At 39.3% G+C, this 19,501-nt stretch overlaps 2 protein-coding genes across 3 annotated transcripts in view; one reads left to right on the forward strand and one right to left on the reverse strand.

Annotated features, from left to right (window-relative positions):
* dhrs7b (dehydrogenase/reductase (SDR family) member 7B) lies at positions 1-14,235 on the forward strand. The gene is made up of 7 exons (XM_022207479.2): positions 1-78; positions 3,197-3,386; positions 5,417-5,535; positions 6,559-6,769; positions 7,292-7,384; positions 7,492-7,644; positions 9,699-14,235. The coding sequence occupies exons 2-7, from the start codon at positions 3,233-3,235 to the stop codon at positions 9,902-9,904; spliced, it is 936 nt and encodes a 311-aa protein (XP_022063171.1). The 5' UTR covers positions 1-78; positions 3,197-3,232; the 3' UTR covers positions 9,905-14,235.
* Positions 10,780-19,501, reverse strand: part of cramp1 (cramped chromatin regulator homolog 1) — a 20,262-nt gene continuing 11,540 nt past the window's right edge. For both annotated transcript variants that reach the window (XM_022207478.2, XM_022207477.2), the window contains exons 15-20: positions 18,955-19,065; positions 18,470-18,627; positions 16,439-16,625; positions 15,951-16,118; positions 15,336-15,481; positions 10,780-14,527 (exon numbers count right to left, since the gene is read on the reverse strand). In XM_022207478.2, the coding sequence (XP_022063170.1) occupies positions 14,414-14,527; positions 15,336-15,481; positions 15,951-16,118; positions 16,439-16,625; positions 18,470-18,627; positions 18,955-19,065 (884 nt within the window). In that variant the 3' untranslated portion in view covers positions 10,780-14,413. The remainder of the gene's footprint in view (positions 14,528-15,335; positions 15,482-15,950; positions 16,119-16,438; positions 16,626-18,469; positions 18,628-18,954; positions 19,066-19,501) is intronic.

The following is a 19,501-nucleotide window of genomic DNA, read 5'->3' on the forward strand; positions in this document are numbered from 1 at the left end:
AATGAGGTAAAGCCGGAACTCCTTAAAACACGAAAAGACTGCGCCTCCGTACCTCCGTACAGCTACACATCGAACCAGGTGAGTTATAAATGAACTGTAAACTTGTCTGTTGTGTTTTAGTTTGCGGTTTATTACACTGTGGGTACTAGCTTAGTTACCTTCATTGTCTAATGTTGTAGTTTTACGCCGTTAGCCTGCATGTACAGAAAAGGCAGTGCTAAACTCACTGTGTGCTGCTGTATTTAAGGTTTTAGCCTAACGTTTTGTATATATTGCCAGTACAAATTTCAACCTCATTAACGTAAACCTGGTGTGTGCCACTAAATAGGTTTGTGATGGATTTTATTTAGTTTCAAAGTGGCTTCAATAACGCGTGTAAATATGAAGTTAATGTCATGGAATATGCTTAAGTTATTTTCCTTATAATTAGGAGTACTATATACACCTGTTAAAAACAGACACAGAAGAATTGAAAGCATTAAGGTACACACAAAGAAAAACTATTAAGGTTATGGTTCCTGCTTTCGATATTTATTCAGGAATTAATTAGCAGCTCATACTATGTTGATGGGGCTGCACAGTGCCGTAGTGGTTAGCACTTCCGCCTTGCAGCAAGAAGATCCCTGGTTCAAATCCAGGGGTGGGCCTGGGATCTTTCTGCATGGAGTTTGCATGTTCTCCCTGTGCATGTGTGGGTTTTCTCCGGGCACTCCGGCTTCCTCCCACAGTCCAAAAATATGTTGAGGTTAATTGATAACTCTAAATTGTCCGTAGGTGTGAATGTGAGTGTGATTTTTTTGTCTGTATATGTAGCCCTGTGACAGACTGGCGACCTGTCCAGGGTGTCCCCTGCCTTCGCCCGAGTCAGCTGAGATAGGCTCCAGCCCCCACCGTGACCCTAGTGAGGACAAAGCGTATAGTATAGAGAATGGATGGATGCTATGTTGATGATATAAACTCTCAATCATTGCAAAGCTGCCTTTGACAGTTCACACATGGAGCCTCCTCGTATGATTTTCAACCGTCTGATTGTTTACCATTAATTCACTCTTGTGATTATATATTTTCATGTGCATGTTAAAAACACTTGGTAACTTAGACTTAGATGAGTTTATTGGAGGGAAATGAAGTTGTTGCAGCAGCATGGATTTTCAGTAAAGGGGTAAACAATAAGACAACACAAGGGAAGTGAAGGTAATATGAAATACAATAAAACAATATAAAAAAAATCTAAAAAATATGGAAAAATATCTGCAGAATATACAAGAGTGATACAGAAATTCACAAATGACATAAGAAGGTGCATATAAGTTTGATAAAACATTTCTCCAGCAACACACAATAAGAAAATGCAAAACCCTTGACATTATCAGTGTAGTGTACTGCAAAACTCTCTGTTAACTGTTTGTCATGCAGGGCATTGTCTGTACACATGTGTTGCCAGTAAAATACACGGCAGATTGTCAAAATGCAGGCATAAATTATGTATTATTTTCTATACACTCCTGTTCCACTCTGAATACTTTTTTTAAAATGAGAGTGTTCTTAATTGTTGAATCTTTTCTGACTGACATGACTTTTTCATATGGAGTTTTGGGAGCACATTATACCACAATCTGGTTGAATACTCTTTCACTTTAACTACTTGGTAGGTGTCCTTTATCAGTAATTCATTGACACTTTGCGCTCAATCAAAATCAAGGATTCCCACAAACAATGGCATAATTCCCAATAAAGGACACCTTGTCAGGCAATGTCTAAGCGTCGATAGATATGTTTCTTTTCAGGGCTGATACCAATACAATTAAGTGATCAAGGAGACTGGTAGCAACACAAAACTTCACTGAAATGCCTTTGTTTATGTATGTTTTACACGTCTGAAAAAAGAGAACTGTTTAACATTTATCCTTTAGTGTTGATAGGCTGGCAGCTAGTGGGCGGGATGTTGCTCAACACCACAGCATAGTGGCTGCAGATAGAGTGAGACAGCTGCATTGGAGCCAAACCATTAGCCTGCTCCCTCATGTCTTTGACACTGTTGCTATGCTGATTGTTTGTGTTGTGTTTTGGATACAGGACAAGTGGAAGGGGCTTAACTAAATGATACAGACATTAAAACATCCACAGTCCCATCAGTGTTGGGGTTTAAGAGCTTACAGAAAAGGTCAAAGTCACCTTGTAGCCTGTTGAAAGACCCTTTTTGTGCGCATTTTCTTCTAGAATTTGTAGCAAATAAGGTATTTTCTACCAAAACCAGTTATCAACCGACAACCAATACAGTAACAAAGAGTTGTTCGTGTGATCCAATGTTCATCCATTCATCCATCGCAGGGCTACATGTACAGGCAAACAATCACATTCACACCTACTGGCAATTTAGAATAATCAATTATCCTCGGCATATTTTTGGACTGTGGGAGGAAGCCAAAGTACTTGGAGAAAACCCATGCATGCGCAGGGAGAACATGCAAACTCCATGCAGAAAGATCCTGGGAAGGCTGGATGCGAACAGAGGTCTTCGCACTGCAAGGTGAAAGAGCTAACCACTATTCCACTGTGCAGCCTGTGATCCAATGTATTCCCCATTATTTTTTTAAAAGGATGATTCATTTTGCTTATAAGTTGTCAAAAATTAATGAAGATTGTCTTAAAGTTACTTAGTGTGGATGGATGGATGATAGGCAGACAGACTGATAGTAGTATACTCTACCAATCCCTGAAATCAAATTTCAGTGTTGCAGCAGCAGCATCACAAAAAGACAATTTTTAATATATATGTTAGATGAAAATATTAAGGATTTAGAATAGGATAAAATCCAAAAATCTCAAGCTGAAGTTGAATGTAAAATCCTTCAGGGATCTCATCCTTTTACAGAAAGGGATGCCGTTTTACAAAAAAGTATTAACTGTCTCCTTTGAGTTAGCTATTTTCTGATGTTATTTATTTCATTTAATTTTGTTTTCTCATTGGTAGAGAGTCAAAATCACTGGCAGCCTGGTGTCAAAATAAAGATGGTCTGTTCAATGTTAGTGGTAGCAGCTGGTTAGACTAATACGCAGATTTTAAACAGGCCTTTGTTGGGAAACCTTCAATACAAAAGCAATGGGCTTGAATGTTGTAATATTCCAAAGTTGCAACAGTTAGAGATGGGAAAACTTTTCTCCTCACTGAATTCTTCTGTCCTTGTGACTGGAGGTCCTCTGGTGTGGAGAAGGCAGCCGACTGTCAGCGATGGAGCGCTTTCTGGGAGGAGGAATGCTTCCACTGGTGTTAACAAGCGTTGGGGTTTTGCTGCTCTACCGGATACTTGTCCACCTCAGAAAAGGAGCTTCTGTGCAAGGAGCTGTTGTGGTCATCACAGGGGCCAGCTCTGGACTTGGGAAAGGTCAGATTACTACTCCTCTCTTTCTCACTGCAGCTTAAATGTTGATGTTCTACACAAATAACTTTATTTGTATAGCATCTTTCATACAGACACACAACCCAAACTTTTGCAATATATGTTAGACGATCAAAGGAAGGTTTAATTACTTTAAGTGAGAATTAAAATTTAAGTCAGTCTAAAGTTTGGGATCTATGTTTCCATTGTTTCTCCTGCTACTCTGGGACCTCAAACATTTGGTAATACCAATGGAGTCATTTGGCAATACAGAAATATACAATTGTGTATCATTACATTAAAATCATAATTTCATTGTGATGCCTGATATTTCAAAAATCTTTCCTTGAGGAGCTTCATGTCTAATGGCTTTCTGATTGAGACTGAAAAAACTGTGTACAAGTTAAAATACATAGTAACTGTAGCTGCAGATTTCTTCTGTGCTGCTGAATGAGCCTACACCTCATTATCATACTTCTATAGCGGGAAAAACACTCTGGCTTATTTGTGTGTCTTTAAATGAATCACAGTTTTGTTGGGTAGAGCTAAGCAAAGGGCGCAGCGATGGCGGCTCTGCTGTCATTAAAATAAATAGTTCAACAAAAATAATAGAAAAACTGTCTCATTGCATGATCCAAATCCTCAGAAAAGCTTAAAATTGTCAGCATCTAGGCTGCTGCCTGGAGGTTTTTGTTGTTTTTTTTTGTTTTTCCTGTAGTGAAGAAGATTTAGAAAACTTAAACACATACCCCGTCTCAAATTCTTTTTTTTTTTTATATTTCTCCTATTTAAATGTTTTAGACCATCAAGCAAATTTAAATATTAGACAAATATAACCAAAGTAAACACAAAATACAGTTTTTAAATGATGATTTAATGTTTTAAGGGATAAACGCTACCCAAACCTACCTGGCAGAATGTCAAAAAATAATTTCCCCCCGTTGTTACATCATGAATTAACCGTGGCTAATCACGTTTTTTTGAAAGCGAGTTCAATTTCCACCTCCAAGCCTGATTACCTCCAAAACACACCAGCAAGTCAACATCTGAATCATTAAAAAAAAAAAAAAAAATGAAGGTTTTGGAGTGGCCTAATCAAAGTCTGGACTTGAACCTGATTGAAATGCTGTGGCATGACCTTAAAAAGGCCGTTCATGCTCGAAAACCCACTAGTGTTGCTGAAATACATCAATTCTGCAAAGAAGAGTGGGACAAAATATCTTCACAGAGATGTGAAAGACTCATTTTTAGTTATAGAAAACGCTTGATTTCAGTTGTTGCTACCAAGGGTGGCCCAACCAGTTATTAGCTTTAGGGGGCAATTACTTTTTCACACAGGGCCAGATAGCTTTGAATATTATTTTTTCCTTAATTAATAAAATCATTGTTTAAAAACTGCAGTTTGTGTTTACTTGCATTATCTTTGTCTGATATTTACATTTGTTTGATGATCTTAAACATAGAAATGGGGAAAATGTGCAATAAATTGTGAATTTCAAATACTTTTTCACGACACTGTAGATAGTAAAAAGGGAGGAGAAAGCTGTGTAAAATGCCTGGCCACTGGTTGCCTTATTCCTGAAATCTGCATCTAGTGTCCACAGTAATCCTCAGATCGTTACTTTCAGTGGAGCTGTGTCAGTAACTAGAGCTTTTCTAAAATGCTGTTGTTGTTTAGATGAACAAGTAATTCACAAAAAGCAATTTTCTCCAAAACATTTGCCAAGAAACAGTTGCTTAGGATCTGTAATTATTTAGCTCTGAGTAACATAGATCAGATTTTTTGTGGAGAGATTTCACTATGAAAGTCCTAAAACTGTGGTAAACATGACCAGGTTAAGAGAGAAATGTATTATTGTACTTGTTAATTTTGAGAGTCAGTGTTAGCAGGCTTTAAACAGCTTCCTGACAATTACTAGAATAATGAGGGAGGTTCATTGCTGTGTCTAATAGAAACTCCTTTCTCTTTTCAAAAGTAAACGCATGGTATTCTCTGACATTCACAAATTGCTACAGATGTGGTTCTTGTGTTGCAGAGTGTGCACGAGTCTTCCACGCTGCAGGTGCACGGCTGGTGTTGTGTGGACGAGATGCATCCCGTCTGCAGCAGGTGGTCCAGGAGCTTACAGCGAGCTTGGCAGACGCAAAGCAGCAGGTTGCTACATTACGGGGCTCTGTTTTCTATATGCATTTCTTTAGAAGGACAACATTTTGCACTGTCTGTACTTATTTTCACTCCTTTTTTCAACTCTGCTTTTCATTCATTTTTTAACCCCTAAGAATTCTAGACTTTGGAGCATCCTGTATAGGGCTGCAGCTATGGATTATTTTAGCAATCGAGTAATTGGATTCCGTACTTTGCATAAAGCATCAAAAGCAAGTGCAGCAGAAATAACCATCCGGTGGAACACGGGCGGACATATGCGTGTAATATACATATAGTACAGAGGTATTGTACATACACTTCAATACAACATCATGTTTGAATATATGAAGGTTAATAGTTTTGTTGTGCAGCTTTCTGTTAGAAATGATCAGCATATTGGTCAATAAAACAAAATACATTAGGCACGTTTAGCAGTTTTCTACCAGCGTTCCTGTCTTAATAATAATATCCTTAATGCATAATTTCCAGTCACAGCGGTTTACCATCGGAAGTTTTTATGTTCCTTATTGTTATCCACTACCTGTTTGCGATTAGTTAATTTGGTGCAGAAAATTAGTCAAATGATGCGTTCAGTGCTCCTGTTTGTGTGACAAGTTTGAAGCAGAAAATCTGAGTTAAAAAATAAAGCTGATAACCACCTTCGTACATGTTCACTCTGACTGAGGTTTTAGTTTTCATCGAGCTGACTCAAATAAAGAAAATCTGACTATGTCAAACTGCCTTCGTAGTTCAGCCTTTGATCTAGAAAAGCTGCACCATGTCAAAATTATAATCCCCTTCTAATTTACTGATTATAGGTCCAGGTCCATTTACAATGACGTCTGGGCCCGGACAAGTTAGTGTCCTGGGATCTAGTATGTAGTGGATTAAATGAAGCCTCGATTCATAGAATTTTGCCTTAAGGAATTTTAGTAATCAAATTACCTGAATAACTCGAGGAATTGTTTCAGCCCTAATCCTGCATATAAGTGAATGCAGGAGATAACTCTTCTGTGGTGTTTTTTTCTCCAGACTTACACTCCCAGCACTGTTATCTTCAACCTGACTGACGCTGACACGGTGGACAGAGCTGCAGAGGAGATCCTGAAATGTTACGGACAAGTGGACGTCCTGATTAATAACGCTGGAATCAGCTACCGTGGCAACATACTGGAAACCCACATATCAGTTCAAAGGGATGTTATGGAAACTAATTACTTTGGGACCGTTGCTCTGACTCAAGGTTAGTGATGAGCAGAGTGGGAACCAGGTCGATTTTTATTTATTTTACTTTTTGTTTGCTTGAGTTGAGGAGAATATGGCATTAAATAGTCTTAAAATGAACAGGGAGTCATTGATAGTGTCAGAGCTCTCATTTAATGCGTGTTTTCTCTAATAAAGATGCAAAGGTGTCGAGGTTTAGCATTACAGATGTAGAATTTACTGTAACTGAGGACACAGCAGCTGACTAAATTAAATTTACAGCAGATGAATTTGACACAAACACCCGACTGTGCTGCAGAGAGACAACGATTATTTCAATCAGAAATACCGACAGCAACGTGATGCAGTTTGATTTAAGACTTTTCTTGGGTAATGCTGTATTGTCACCAATGTTGGTATGAAAACATGAAATTCTGATATGTCCTAACTTCAAAACCTCAAATCATGCAGGCTACAGGTCCTTTATTGAGATTTACTGGGAGGGCAGTATTTTATATTTTACATTAGTCAGCTTTTAGTTTCTTCTTTCCTTCCTTCTCAGCTCTCCTTCCCTCCATGGTTCGCCGGCGAAGTGGCCACATCGTCGTCATTAGTAGTGTCCAGGGCAAGATAGCCATTCCTTACAGATCAGCTTGTAAGTTGTCTTATTTCATCAAAGCAAATGAACAGGAAAGAGGTTTTTCCCTGTTCCAGAGCAACTCTAAATGAAACATGACTGTGGTTTGTCCTCCCTGCGGTCAGATGCAGCCTCTAAACACGCCACCCAGGCCTACTTCGACTGCTTACGGGCAGAGATCGAGCGCTATCAGATCCCAGTGACGGTGATCAGCCCTGGGTACATCCGAACCAACCTGTCGGTCAACGCTGTCACTGGAGATGGCTCCAAGTATGGAGGTGAGGAAGTGAAAAGAAGTAGTGTGTCTGACTGTGTTTGGACTAATGATAAGAGATTTAGTAATTGTAGAGCAAGTCTGGAAGGGGGCAACTGATGTGTGTAAACAAAGAAAAAAAGTGCTTGGGTTAGGGTTACTGATGACCAATAATGTGTCTTGCTTGGGTTTATTGTCTGAGTTAGTAATGCTGTTCTTTTATTTTAGAAAAAGTTCCTTTCCCTTTAACATGACATATTGACTTTTAACTATTCATAGACTCAACTTGTACAGAATGTACTGCCTTTTATTTTCTCACATGCAAAATTTTAGTTATTTTCAACCAAATCTGCTAGAACAGAGCAGCTTTGGTGTTTGCATTAGCACGTTTATGGAACTCGCACCTATTGCACATATTAAAAACTGAGTCAGACATTACTGGAAAAATGTGTTGACATTTGAACACCTCACCTGTCAGTGTTTCCTCAGGAGACTAATCTGTCAAACTATTGAACGATTGCTGTGACAAAGACACTAACAGCTGGGTTAGTTGACCAAAAGGGAAATGGTCCAGCCTTTTAACTCTAAAGTTGATGTCTTTTTCTTGTAGCTGAAGCAACACAAAGATTATGATATAAAATGTCATCAAAAAAGGCATGCAGTCACATAACCACCAAATAAGGCACAAAGGAGTCAAAACTGGTACAAGTTAGTTGTGGAAATTGTTTTTCCCCAAACAGTGAAACCATTTCCCTGGCTGCAGACAACATCCTTTCCCTGTTGGACAGAGCCAGCGACCTCTAGCTGCTGTGCAGATGAGCCCAGTGTAAGATGGGAGTCTTTGTATGTGGCAGAGCTCAGTGGTGTTGAAACCAGCCTGTTGCTTCATATTTCCCCTTTGAAAACAGTAGCGCAGCTACAAGCTGCTATAATTCCACAATTTCATTTAGGAGACACTTTTACCCAAAGCAACGTACATCTGAGAGTAGATGCAACATAAGCAAGGATCTAGTCAGGAGAAAACTACCTGGATAAGAGCTATAAAACCAGTTAAAGTGTGATAATAGGACTGTAGCGCCGACAGGCAATTCTGACATAATTAGATTTTTCCTTTTTTTCCCCAGTCTGTTAAGTTCAAAAGCTGCTGCTGCACGACAACCACCATCCACTCCATAAAAAGTCTTGTGAATTTATCAGTAGTCCTCCACAAACTGTGTAGGGATTCATAGGGCTGTCCTCTGCAGGAGCACAATGCGTAGATCAGTCTGAGCCTCCTTGCTTTTCAGGGATGTGTACAAATACACATCGTTTCAGTGCACATAAACAATGGACAGCTACTGGACCAGGAAGAGATGTTTACTGAATTAGAATGAATTCATCTACCTTTAATGTTCTCCTGCATAAGTGTCAGACTTCAGCACATCACTGTCATTGTTACTTGTGAGATTGTAAAAAAATAAAAATAAATCAAATCAAATCTGGGCTCCCAGGCAGCACAGATAAAATCCATCCATCCATTATCTATACAGCATTTAGTCCTCATTAGGGTCGTGGGGGCTGGAGCCTGTCCCAGCTCCATAGGGTGAAGGCAGGGAACACCCTGGACAGGTCACCAGTCTGTCACAGGGCTACATATACAACCTGAGCATGTTTTTGGACTGTGGGAGGAAGCTGGAGAAAACCCACGCCTGCACGGGGAGAACATGTAAACTCCACGCAGAAAGATCTGGCCCAGGTTGGGATGCGAACCAGGAATCTTCTAGCTGTGAGGCGACGGTGCGAACCACCTTCGTACTGTGCATCCCATGCAGATAAAAATGTATTGCAAATTTCAACTACAATGCAATTCAAAGTGCTTCTCATGAGATGTAAAACCACACAGACAGAATATAAAAGAAGGATGATATATATTTATATCAATCAAGTAGACTTTTTTTTCTATGACACTTTTCATACAAATATGATATTGATGAGAAATATCATTCCAGTAACCAAACAGTTTTCTGTGTTATCCAAACATGCTGACTCCCTGGTGTCACTGATGCAACGCGTTTCCTGTCTGTGCAACTCTCCTTCCAGTTGTGGATAAAACCACAGCTTCAGGTCGGGACCCCAGAGACGTAGCTCAGTTAGTCCTGAAGGCTGTCCGTCAGAGGAGCAAAGACGTTATTGTTGCCGGACTTATACCCAACGTAGCCGTCTACCTCCGAACACTGTGGCCTGCACTCTTCTTCAAAATCATGTCCTCCCGAGCTCGCAAGGAGCAGAAACCTAAAGAAGAGTGATGCAGCAGCAGGATGTTAGCTTCACACGGACCAAAGACCGGAGAGACGACACTCCATGGAGCTGTTCAGTAACAATTCACCATGATGACAGCCTGTGTTTAGTGGTTTGTTGTTTGAGCAAGGATGAGTTGGTGAGCTGTTTCTGGAGATTAACTACAAAGCACTGCTCCACTATCAAAGATGTTGTGATGTTTTTTGACTTTTGAAGAATGTTGGTTTGGATTAAATTTCTGAAGTGCATGTTAAAATTACTGAGAGATGGAGCAGTGTCAGATGGGATGTAAACTGTATACATACACACTGCACTGCAGACCTTACAATTCCAAAAGTCAAATATATAAGAACTTGATAGAAGCAGTTGCAGTTACTTCTGCTGTAAAACGTGCGCTGTGGTGTAAGAGTTACATTTCATGAGTGATCTTTCTTATGAAACAGCACCTGACATGTTTCTGGGTCACTTCTTCCAAGTAGCTCTCAGAACACACTGAAAATGATTCTCAGGCGATTTTAACGTGTAGGGAGAACACTGCTCATCTCTGTGCAGAATCAAGTGTTTCAGTTTCCTGTTTAAGCAATTTTTAAACCATTTTTTCCCCACTTTATTTCAGTCCAGATGAGCAACATTACAACTCTCCTATGATATTTGGATCCTGTATATTCCTGTTGACTTAGCTGAATATTTTGTGTTGCTTTGAGGGCTACGAATTTATTTTCTGTAACGGGAACAGTGAAGGATTCAGTCTGCACATAAACCACTAATCCATCTCTGGGAAAGCAGTCAAACCTGAAGCTGTTAGCGACCGCCCTCAGGTGACACACAAACCTGGTAAAAGTTTGCAATTAAACTGGCTTTACCACAAATTGCACACAATAAATACAAGAAACAAGCATTTTTTTAATAACTATCTTTAAACACAGAATAAAAACACCTTTTACAAACTGAAAACTTAAAACGGGTTTTCCTTTTTAGATGCCACCTTAATATTAAGTTAAACAGAAAACACCTTTTTTCTTAGAAATGTTAACAATAAATAGTTCAAATAACAATTTACATTATGTTACAAAAGCGCAGTGAATACTGGAACTGCCATTTGTACAAACAAAATCCTTCAACAGGAAAAATATACTTGCCAGATTGAAAGACAAAACCCACCATTTATTCCTTATTAAGAATCATTTAGTGCGACAACATGAAGATTTTCCAGATGTCTTTCACAAATGAATAAACATCACAAGAGCTTTCACATCGTAAAATCAAAGTCTCGAAGTTGCTTGAAGGAAACCAATGTTCTAAATTTGTGGAATGACTGGAGCTCGCCTACAAATTACACTCAGATTCAGTCAAACATGTTGATGAGAAGATTTCGCAATACTGCATATTGATGATGCTGGTTAATTAAAATGAGTCTGAACGCAATTCAGTCTGGGCTTCCCATGGTGAGTGTGTATTCCCTGTTAATAACAGGATGTTAAATTGTAGGCAAAAATGTTTCTAAGATTCTATTTACCTTTAACTTCATCACAAAGAGGGAGCTGGTGTTAAAGGGTGTTTAGAACTCAGTCAAGCTGAAATTAGCCATAGTGTTCTGTTAGTATCCAGTACCAGTCAAATGTTTTGGGATGTAATAAAGGAATCACCACAACACTTAATGAGTCAACTATGGCTTTAGTGTTTGATTTAATGACATACATCTGACTGTCTGTTCTTACAGAGTGTAACACTACGGGTAACTTTTAGTGGTGCTCAAAACATTTTTAGTCTCTAAATGGCACATTAATACCCAGCTCTTTTATTTGAAAGATATAAGCAAGAGAGCTAAGGTAAATTTCTTTATTGTAGCTCAGGAAGAAAAAAAAACAGTCAAAGGGCTGCCAACTGCAGTGACAGGGTTATTTAAAAGGAGACCAAGAATCCTATGTCTGGGTGTACCATCAACCTGAAATTATCAATCAGCGACTGAAAAATAAATATCAGCTTAAAGGCCCTCTCAGTTGTTATTACTATCCCTTAAAAGTGATGAAAATTTCATTCTACTAGCAAATTCCAATGTGATTGCAGCACAAAATTCAAAAAGTAGTAAACTGCAGAGAATCACATCTGTAGAATATCTGCCAAGTGGAGTCAACCACTGAGCTGCCGTTCTGTACGTGGCTGTAGGAAATGATTCCAAACACGCATGGCTAAATACAACCAATAAAACCTGAACTGATAAGAGAGGAAGAGCACGTGAACTGGAGGGCAGCAGGAAAGATTTTACTTCTGCCTGCCCTACTGTGTTATGCTCCACTTTTGCAACTTAACAATGGCAAGTATTTTCACCATGTCCAACCTCTTTCTCGCTGTCATTACTTTCAAAATCACACTCCGGCAGCAGTTTACCACCAGGTGGGATCTGTACTGCACATTTTGGCAGATTTACACATTTTGGGGGTCGATCTGAGAGCACATAGACACACACACTCACACACACAGAGCAGAAACAGACAAAAGATTGGTGAAAATATTTTGTTCAGATATGGCATAGTATTTTCCTGTACATGAGGTTGTGTTTTGTAAACGCATTTCTTTATCTAAAGTGTTTGTTTTTTAAAGGGTATTTACATTAGTTCAGTTCAGTCCAGTGAAACCATCGTGTTTCAAGCTTCCTTTGAATGAAGCTCACGGTTCACTGGTATTCATAGAATTCTACTGAAGAAACTGTATAGCTATGGTATCAGAGGAACGCCACAATATTGGTTACAGAGTTATCTGTCGAACAGAAAGCAGTTTGTTCAGGTCGATCATCATAAATCTACTTGTAGAAATATTATGTGCGGTGTTCTGCAAGGATCAATTTTAGGGACTTCTTTGTTTTTGCTTTATATTAATGACATCTGTAAAATTTCTAAAATCATAAAATTTATACTTTTTGCTGATGACACAAATTTGTTATTTTCAAGGATAGATTTGGGAAAACTTTTGAATGAAATAACTATAGAGCTGCATAACCTGAAAAAATGGTTTAATATGAACAAATTGTCACTAAACCTAAAAAAGACAAACCTTATGACATTTGGAACGCGTAAAAACGATTTACCAATTCAAATAACCGTTGATAATACTATTATTGAAAGAGTACAACAAAATGTGTTTTTGGGCGTAGTCATTGATGAAAAATTATGTTGGAAGCCTCACATAAGTTATGTACGTATGAAGGTTGCTAAGTGTATTGGTGTGATGAAAAGATGTAGCTTAGTACTAAATCCAAATGCATTATCCATCCTGTATCATTCTTTTATAATGGCCTATTTGAATTACGGTTTAGAAGTTTGGGGGAATTGTTATAAAACAAATTTATTACCTTTAGTCACTCTGCAAAAACGAGCTATTAGGGTTGCTCATAATGTCAGATATGATCATCACACCAATCCACTCTTTCTTAACTCATCTAATCTCAAATTATACGACTTGGTCGATTTGAAAATTGGACAGATTATGTTCAAGGCATCAAAAAAATCCCTTCCTGGTAATATCCAGGCTCTATTTCAAGATAGAGACGCTCATCATAAATATAAACTGAGGGGAACTGATCAATTATATCTGCCGAAAGTAAGGACAACCCTAAAATCCATGTGGATTTCAGTGAAAGGGGTGTTGCTATGGAACAGTCTTCCAGAAGAAATAAAAATGTGCAAAAATATTGTCCAGTTCAAAAAATTATTTAAAAGACAAGTGTTGAGTAAATACCAGGAGGGGATGGAAGACTGATGCCTCCACTGCTAGGCACAGGTGCTTAAGAATGCATGGCTGTGGCCGATACACCTACACTTGACATACACATATTACATTACATTCATAAACAGGCACACTCACAATGTGTATGGGCCTGGGTATGGGTGACCCATGATTACCACAGCCAGAAAACGCTTTTGTAACTAGAATATATTTATTCCTTTTTCTGTTCTCTCGTTTTTGTTTTTTTCCCCAAAATGTGTTTGTATAACATTGTATGTTGTTGGTATGTATTAGCATAAGTAGATGCTCAAGGATCCGCGTCGATGTATTGTGTATCTACCTAAAAGAATGAGGATTGACACCATTGTTCTAATTGAGATGTTTCAGTGTTCAAAGGGGGGAGTGGTGTGGGTTTGAAGTGTAATGGGCCTGTCTTTTGTCTCGTCTATATGTGTGTGGCAGGAAAATGTAGTCCTATATGGAAGTCTGGTGGTGTGTGAGGGGTTGGAATTTATAAGCGTTGCTTCATCCATCCCCTTTTCAAATCACTCATGTAAATTGTCTGATTTTGATAATGTCAGAAGTTTATTTGAAATAAAAATAATCAATCAATCAATCAATTATTGCACTTTTACAAACAGGGCTGGGATGGCTTTGAAGGTCATCCTCCACAGTCATCTTTCCCTCTGAAGTAAAAGGAAAGACAAAGAGGAGAAGCCTCTCATATCTCCACTCACTCGGCGGCTCTTGTCCTCCAGATGGCGGCGGCTTGGTGGAGCCAGCTCCTCTCTTCCTCAGGGAGGTGGGATGGAGGGCTCGGTTACAGCCAGCTCCTGAGCCAGGTCATTGAAGCGAGCGATGTAGTCCACGCTGCTCTCGCTCATCATACACGCAAGCTGAGAGTCCATCTGCAACACAACCAAAGAGCTTTTTATGTGACAATGGCCAGAACAGCAGCAAAGACAACTGAAACAAAGATGGCGCTTTCTTCCTCAATAGCAGTTTGATATTTTGGGAAGTATACTAGATAAGAGGACTCATACTCTCTTATGCGATCATTAAGTATAAGGCATATGGACATAAACACGGAGATTTATAAAATTGGAACTGACAATTCTACAATTCAGTTATTAGAGGTGTCCATGGACAGACTTTAGCCAGGCTAATCATTTCCCCCTATTCCGAATGTCTGCGCTAAGCTAACCAGGTGATGCTGCATGTTTAACATCTCTTGGTAATTTGGGCAATTTTAGGACCACCCACAATGACAATTTAAAAAAAGAAATACACTCAAACAGCGCAGTACTCTGCCAAGGCTGCTTAGTCGCATGATTTCCGACAGACAAGTCCTGATAATTCCGCAGCGGTCGATCTGTAGTAGGATCACAGTTTTGTGATCGTCAGCAGGCAGCTGACGTAGCGTTCATTTGTTATCATAGTTACAGTGACACGTGCTGTTATCTCGCAATGATACAGAAATTTGTAACAAATCCATGGATCCAGGCTATAAGACGCATCACTGCCAAAATCTAATTAGTTGGTCCTTGTGTCACTTCTGATGTTCCCATAAAATTTCATCCAAAATCTGTTATTCTGTTTATGAGTAATGTTACTAACAAACAGACAAACGTACGCCCATCGTCACATAACACCCCCACATTCCTTGACGGAGTCAAAACTGAATAAAAACTGTAAATCTGCAAATGCCTGACTCACTTCTGCCACATCAGGAAGGCCACGGGATTGAAAGGAATCGTGAGAATTGCAGTCCAGGAGGCTTGGACCAAGCAAAGCTGTGCCACTGGAGGGGCCGGAGGGGGTTAGGGTGGTCCGCCTGCCCTTATCAGGAGACACCATGCTGGCTGGAAGGGGGAAAAAAAACAAAAAACAGACAGTAAATAGAAGGGACAGCACAGTGCCATTATGAGCCATCACTGCAAGAGGATGTCTCAAGATGTATCAGTATATTTGTGCATTAATAACAGAATGAATTTGAAGGTACAAAGACTTCCATGTATGAGTTTTCTATAAATAATGCCCTTTATTGGAATGTATTCAAAGCTGCTGTGCACTATTTTACAGTCACTTTGATTTTCACACAGCACAGGTAGGAATAGGCCAGTCAGCATTCAGGATTAAAGGTTTTATTACTGTGCAAAGCAATCGTATCAATAAGCTCTGAAGCATTTTTTAAATTACTCTGTGTGATTTAGTCCTAACGTTTAATTTCCAGCATCAACTTTGGAAATTGGGTGCCCAGTAGATTTAACCAAAGCTACAATGAATAATGAACAGATGAAGAAAAAAAAACAAGAAAAGACAAGCACTTACAAAGGAGGCATCCTAATGTGGAGTCAGATGAGTCACTGGGGTACCACTGGGGGTCGTGGCTGGGCGATGGAATCCACCCTCTGGACGGGCTGACTGACGGAGATGAGGTCAACAGTTTAGAGCTGTCACTGTTGCCTAGCTTGGCTGGAGAGAGAGCAGCCTCCTCACCTGCAGCAGAGCAAGGAAACAGAAATGAGACAGCATGCACAATGTTCAATACGCCTCTGAGGTTTCGTTGGTTGCATCTCAGCATATTTTCTTTTCTCTTTCGAACCTCTCATAAGACCACAAAACCAAACTCGGTCACTGGGGAAAAGAAAACTTCTCTTAGCTGTTGTCATTTTTCATTTCAGTAAACAATCTCTGCTGCAGACGTATAATTTCACTACAGTGAAAGATGCTCATCTCCTGTTTTGTTAGTCAAGTTTCCCTTTAAGCAATTTGGCAGCTTCACAGAATTCCTGCATGTGGGAGTGAAACAAACATACCATAGTGGGTAGAGTTGATGGCAAGCTCTATAATGGAGTCACTAATGTGTGTCTGAGGTTCTCCAGGGGCAAGAGCCTCTTCAGGGGGACCTGGGAGAGAGATGTCAAGGAGCGAGACGACGCTGGGCGGAGACAGGAGCGAGTCTCCACCACCAGTCACTCCAGGAGACGGAGGAGGCCGACCGTTCTGTGGAAAGAATGACTTGATTCAATACAATACAAACAACTTTAGTAATTCCCTCAGGGGCAATTTGTTTGGAGGAGTGGGTGTAAAACAATAAGTTGCAGATAAATATACAATACACAAAAGGATAGTGAATACACCAAGGAGCTGCATGTGAGATAACTAAAAAGTTAACCCTCTGAACCCCAAGTAGTTTGGGGTGTTTTTGCTCCCGTCATACTTTGACTCACTGTGGGCTCATTTTTCACTGTAACATAAAGTCATGCAGCTCTATGGAAACAATGCAACTATGGTAGAAGTAGACAGAATTTAGAAATCTATGTGCAGTAAGACAAAGTTATAATGCCATAAATCATTTTAAAAAAATAGACAAAGAACAAAATTGTTTAAAAGTGTTTTTTTTTGCCTTTTTTGGCTTTTATTTGATAGGTGCAGTGGAGACAGACAGGAAGGAGGGAGAAGAGAGTGGGGAAAAACATGAGCCTGGGCCGTTGGGTCGGGGTCGCCCTTGTACCTGGGTCGCCTGCTTAACCCGTTGAGCTATACGGGCGCCAGATAAAGAACAAATTTAAGAAAAACCTGGACACGTGCAACATTTTCCAAGTACCAATACTGGATAAAAAGGTGGCTCTTCACATGACAGATATTTTACTGCTCACATTTTTAATTTGTCTTCATATTTGCCTCCTATCATCTCTGTAAACAGACTGTAGTTCAGCTGAAAAGTCGACATTTTTGTCACGTGGCTGTTGTTCACAACTGTCTTGGTTTTTTACTTGTGCCAAGGAAAGCAGAATTTTTTTTTTCTTTTACAGAATTTGGTAACTGCAAACAATTTCTTTTTTGCATGTAAAAAAAATCAGGAGCATCACTGACATAGTTTCAACAGTATTACATGATATTAGTTAATCTTGCTGAATTTTAAAACTCTGCTAACAGTTTCGCACCTTTTCTCAAACTCCACATATCATCTGGTGTACAGATACTTTGGCATCCAAAAAAACCCAAAACAAACAAAAAAAACACTATATACACTATAAATTTATTCCTTTATCGAGGTTTTCTGCATGCATTTTGGGTGTGTTGTGTTAAAATCATTAGAGGAGATTTAATTTCCTACGACTTTGAATGTAGCAATCTTTATCTGCCATTATGTAAAAAAAGATGAGCAAAACAAGTCGCCAGCTAACTACGAAGCTATACCAAAGCAACACATACAGAAAACACGTAAGTCCAAGGCGTACGTAATCTACGTAACTAGGCCTGAGCCGGAAGATTTTTGATTGACAGGAAAGGGAGCAAAGCAAACCCCTCGGTCCGAGCGCGTTGATTGGCTGATGTTTTTCAGGTCCTGCCATGTCCACAGTTATTTTTTATTCTTTTAGAGACCATACATACAAGTCCACTAAAGGTCAGTATATTCATTTTATGTGAATCAGACAAATTAAACAACAAAAAAACATCCTCCATAATGCCTTTAAGGACAGTCTGGACGCACACACAAATGAAGATTGCAACATTGGTTATTACACACTCGCTCACATACACACCCACCTACATATAAATGGACATTTTGCTGAAGGCGTTGAGAGGTTTCTGACATGTGCTATAGTATAATAAATACATAGATAAAAAAACACTTGATGGAGAGTTTTAATGAAAGTATTAATATTTACAGTATTACCTTAGTCTGACTGGCCTCTAAAGACATTGCCCACTGTTTAAGTAGATATGCGCAACAATATTTAACGTAATGGAGGAAGTAAGGAGTAGACAATGTGTATGTGTGTGTGTGTGTGTGTGTGTGTGTGTGTGTGTGTGTGTGTGTGTGTGTGTGTGCTTCTGACCTCTGGGGCATTTTCCTGGATGAGTTGGGGGTCTGGTTCAGCATCAACAATGGGTGTGGTGGTGAGCAGAGTGCTGTTGTCAACAGTGGGAGAATCTAGCTCCCGGCTGGGACTGCCAGGGATGATGCCTGCAGACTTGGCTGCCAGGTCAATGGCACCTGAAAGAGTATTAACAGTTTAGGAACACATGGGATTTGTAACACGTGTGTATGCAGACATCTGATGTGCATCAACAGTAAATGAGACTAGAATTACCAAAAAAAAACAAAAAAAACCAACTTCAACTGAAATGAACAACAATACATAATATGACAAAATATTAAAGAACAACTACGCATGCTGTTTTTGTTTAGCAGAACTAGACGATAAGATAAAATGTTAAAATAATACTCAAACTGAAAGGTTTACCATTATTTACTCAGTACGCATAATTTAACAGCATTCTAAGGAAACAGACAACTATATTAGCAAATAGGAGTCCATACTGGAGAGCTGGCTGGTCACTGCAGAGCTGGACGCTGCAGAGGACGTTTTGGACAGAAGAGGGCGGGAGGAAGGAGCAAGTCGAGTGTGGATTGGCCGGAAAGATCCAGTTCCTGGGGGAAAAAACAGGAAGAGAAAGAGTGAGCAATTAGCAGCGTTCTTGTTGAGAAACACAAATCATGTTTACTAAAGCTAACACTTAAATACACACGTGGACAAAATTGTTGGTACCCCTCAGTTAAAGAAGGAAAAACCCACAATTCTCACTGAAATCACTTGAAACTCACAAAAGTAACAATAAATAAAAATTTATTGAAAATTAAATAATCAAAAACAGCCATCACTTTTGAATTGTTGATTAACATAATTATTTTAAAAAACAAACTAATGAAACAGGCCTGGACAAAAATGATGGTACCTCTATAAAAGATTGAAAACTATTTGACCAGAGTGACATGATTAACTCAGGTGTGTCATTTAATTGACATCACAGGTGTTTCCAAACTCATAATCAGTCAGTCTGCCTATTTAAAGGGAGACAAGTAGTCA

The sequence above is a fragment of the Acanthochromis polyacanthus genome, chromosome 21 (genome assembly GCF_021347895.1).
Source record: "Acanthochromis polyacanthus isolate Apoly-LR-REF ecotype Palm Island chromosome 21, KAUST_Apoly_ChrSc, whole genome shotgun sequence".
NCBI classification, from domain to species: domain Eukaryota; kingdom Metazoa; phylum Chordata; class Actinopteri; family Pomacentridae; genus Acanthochromis; species Acanthochromis polyacanthus.